Source organism: Adiantum capillus-veneris, chromosome 23 (assembly GCF_014529385.1).
Source record: "Adiantum capillus-veneris isolate H3 chromosome 23, ASM1452938v2, whole genome shotgun sequence".
NCBI lineage: Eukaryota > Viridiplantae > Streptophyta > Polypodiopsida > Polypodiales > Pteridaceae > Adiantum > Adiantum capillus-veneris.
The window spans coordinates 135812220-135816419 of NC_140953.1; the positions used below are offsets into that span (position 1 = coordinate 135812220).

Genomic DNA, 4200 nt, shown 5'->3' on the forward strand with positions numbered 1-4200 from the left:
TGTAGGCAAAGGATTGGGAGCTTGATAGGAGCTGAATTCAAGTCAAGTGGAAAAACGGATAACAATCTAATATGCCGGTTAGGTTATTCAAGGCCCAAATTTTCATCATTTCAAAAGTTGCAATCAATTTTGACACTTTCGAGCTAGAGTTAATCTACTCTTGTGAGTCTTAAGAGAATGCATATTTTGCAAAAGTGCTTTGACACAAGCAATTTTATCCAGCCGAAGCAGCAAAAATTCTGCTAATCAGCACCTAACATTGCTATGAGACAATTTTTACAGGGCCGGTCAACATGGACTCAAATCGAGCCGAGAATTCAAGTACAACCAAGCAAGCTAGTAGCAGTGGCAACACATGCACAACTGCAACAAAATAAATTTTACAGCTATATGGCTACAATGGAGATAAAGTCTTATATGCAGATTTGGAAGGCCATAGGTATCTTATGAGCCAAGATCCTATTGATCAGAGTAAAGCCAAATTTAGAGAACTCCCATATGGTCACAGACTTCAGTGGAGGTAGGTATTGCAAACTCAAAGATGAAGTGTAGATAGAAGTATAAAAAGTCAACCCAAGTGTTTATCTAGAAATCTGCACAGGCCAGTAAAACATACAGTTCGTGCATATGCAATCAAGATCATTGTACATGGATTACAGTGGTCAAATATATAGTTGAGAGCTAGAATTGCAAGCACTACAACAAAAAAAGGTGTCATCGACGCAGATATCGATGCAGCGCGTCGCTATGCACGTCGCTGTGAAACCTGTTGCTATTTGCGACGCAGATTGCCACGCACATAGCGACGACCATAACAAACAAAAAAATTCTTGGGCAGAGGGCAGGTAGCCTGGCCTGTGCCCAGTTAAAAGATGGACACAGCCACAGCCAGACTTCCTGCCCTCTGCCCAAGAAAGCGAGCAGCACCAAAATCAACCATGCTCCCGTGCGCAGAAATTTCGGCAAAGTTCCCTTTGTTTTTACATAAACTTTTTAAAAAAAACCATATCATGTATACACCTCCTACATGCTATCCATGTAGGATCTCACATCAGATTTAAGGCCAATGAAAGACAACCGTACCAACTGAAAAGCATAACCATAACTTAAAAGCATAACCATAACGAACCATAACCATAACTTAAAAGCATAACCATAACGAACCATAACCATAACTTAAAACCATAGCCGGCTATAACCACTTTGATCAAAACCATAATGCAGATAACCATAACCATAAACAAAATTAACAATAACCATAAGCATAACCAGAAAGGGAAACAATGACTGTCTATACAATGACAATGACAATAATCATAACCATAAGGGAAACAATAACTGTCTCAACACTAACTGTTTGTACAAAAAAGAGACACAGAAGCGTGTCTGTGTCTCACAAAGCATATATATGAAATTTGGTCCACTGATGACTAGGCGTCGCAACCTGCACATAGGACAACTCACAAAATTAGTATTGATATTACTTCACATATACTGACTTAATTAAATCAACTCACACATATTAACATCTCACCTCAAGCGATCAGCGAGACTGTAAGGCCTCCCAGTCTACAGGCTCTCCCGAAGCTTCAAGATCATTCAGTACTTCATAGATACCTCTCCGATATCCATCTGACTCCTCCTCGCGTGTCGGAGCTCGATGCATTGCAAGATTCCTTGTTTATACAAAAATCAAAGTAATAAGAATACATGATTCATCGCGTTTTAAAACACGCCATAGTTAAGATTGGATTAGAAACTCACAAACTCATAGCGAAATGTGTCGAAGCCTCCGCTGCCAAGATGAGATGCCCCCCTCGTCATCTGTCGTACCTGCACGGCCTCACGCTGCTGTCTGAACCGTGTGGCCGCTGTCCACTCATCCTCCCTGATCTACAGCCACGTCTCATGTGGGATGCCCGAAGGCTTCGGCGAGCCGGTCCTAAAAGCCTTCCGAGCTGCATCTCTTCGATGTTTCACGGTGTCCCGTGCAACACCTTTGATCCACCGCACCGGAACAACGGAAGAACCCGGAGCAGGCTGGTACTCTCTCAGGATGGTCTCCACTATGTAAGTGACTTTTTCCTTTTCTCGTGATCCCAAGACGTCAGAATGTTGGTCGAAAACTGCAGCTCCGCAAGCTGGCGAATCCGCTGTCGCATCTCAGTCCCGACTCTATCCATGTCAACAGAACCATCTCCCCGTACAGTATAAGCTTGGAGGCACTAGGATCGTGTGCCCCCCAAGGTGTCCGAGGTGTGCCAAGAGATGTGTCGAGAGGTGTGCCTGGGTATGACGGGGGTCGTGAGCGAGGAGGGGTCGAAGCATCTGTGGACCCTCCTCCACAGCAACCACCACCTCCACCTGACGATCGCCGAGATCGGCGAGTGCGCCTGTGCTGCGGAGATGAGGACGTACCCTCCTCTGCCCCACCCCTAGGTGTCGAAGCGGCCGTGATGGGAGAAGAAGGCGTCGTACCCATAGGCGTCCTGAACCCCGTAGGTGTCCCCCCCTAGGCGTCGGACCCTCGGGTGTGAAGCTCGGAGGCGTAGTACCCGTGCCTCTGGCTACCCAGTACTGAGAAGCCTCTGCCATCTGAGCAGGCATCATACCGAAGCCCATGAATGCATCTGCACTCATGGAAGCGGGGTCTGGAATCTGGTATGCCATACTAAAGTCCTGCACAAAGAAAGTAAAATAAAGCGTCAGAACACAGTTGTTTAAATTAACTTTAAGCTTAATTTTAAATCAAAGTCATCACACAAACACTTACAGGCCTAGGCCTTGACGAGTGAGGCATCATCGATAAGATCTTGCACCGTATCATCGTCTATCTCTAATTGCAAACATAACTCTGCCCCAACTCGTTCTGGCAGATTGTCTTCATCCATTGCATCTTCATCTACAAGTGTCAATTCTGGCTCGTCTGCGTCATCCCTCGTATATCTGTCAGCTTCCTCTGCCATACCTTCGTCCATCTCATCTAATGTCACAGTAGTATGGACATCGTCTGATTGACTTTCCTCCAGGAGATCTTGCCCTTCAAATACTTGTTTATTTCTTGGAGCAATCTGAACCACAAACCACCATTGTCGCTCTCGAGGGTCCGGTACAAAGACCACTTGCTCGCAATGTTCGGGGAGAGCAAATGTGTCGCTCGCATCTGTCCAAATCTTTGTAGAATCTATTTGCACAAGTTTGTTTCCATCTCTGTGTATCGTTGCATTGCGACCATAAGTAATCACCTTGACCCACTTCACATCCGACAAAAACATCTCAAACCGCCTGAAGCTTACTTTCAGGATATCTGACACCAGACCACAGTAATCCAGGTTGCTAGTGCTCTCATTCGTGTCTCTAGCACTGGCCCTGCTCTTTTGCATGAAACTAACCATTACCCCACTATCAAACGTGTTTCTTCTGCTGTCAATTTTTTGTGTTCTGAAATGCTTTCCATGCAACCACAGTGCCATGTATGTATGATACTTCCAGTCACATCCAATAGCCAGCTCTTCCTCTTCTAGAGATATGGGTTCTCCGATCTATTGAGCTACTCTCACTGTCTTGTCCAACCATGCCATTGTAGGGAATTCAGGTAGAGGAGCGAGATAGTATGGTAAGGGTAAGCCTCTAGTCGTTCGACTTTGCCTGAAATCCTGTCGCTCTAGATTGCGTCTCTCTTTCTCTTCTTCGTACCTTTCAAGCCATTTTTGCATCGACGCTGAATTTAGTATACATAACTTCATGATCTTTTCTCGCATGGCTAGGTTCATTTTCTTCGGCACCCCTTGCCCTTGCGGCTCCTCTCCCACCAGTCTTGCATCCTCCTCATCGCTCTACAGTCGAGGCATTTCTGGGTTAGAAACGGATAGAAATTCGGTCGTCAATACAAGAGACTCTTGCACTAGCCATCCTTCTGCCATGCTCCCCTCTGGACACGCTTTTTGGCGAACAAAACCCTTAAGTGTTTTCATGAACTGCTCTAGAAGGAACATCCAAAGGCTGTGGACTGTACCTGCCACTGCAACCTCATCTACTACATGGACGAGCAAGTGCATTTGGATAGTTAGGCAACTCATGGGTAGATACTTCTCAATCATGCAAACTGCCTCAATGGAGTTAGCCCTTGCGACTGCAATAGATTCCTCCCGTATCTCCTTGGAAGAGAACCACCGCACTAGCTCTAAAATCTTGTATATG

General features: G+C 45.5%; 1 protein-coding gene across 1 annotated transcript; it reads right to left on the reverse strand.

Annotated features, from left to right (window-relative positions):
- Positions 1-2777: 2777 nt before the first annotated feature.
- LOC147428646 (uncharacterized) lies at positions 2778-3773 on the reverse strand. The gene has a single exon (XM_086496878.1). It carries the CDS (start codon positions 3471-3473, stop codon positions 2778-2780), a length of 696 nt encoding a protein of 231 aa, XP_086353004.1. The 5' UTR covers positions 3474-3773.
- Between the last annotated feature and the right edge of the window lie 427 nt (positions 3774-4200).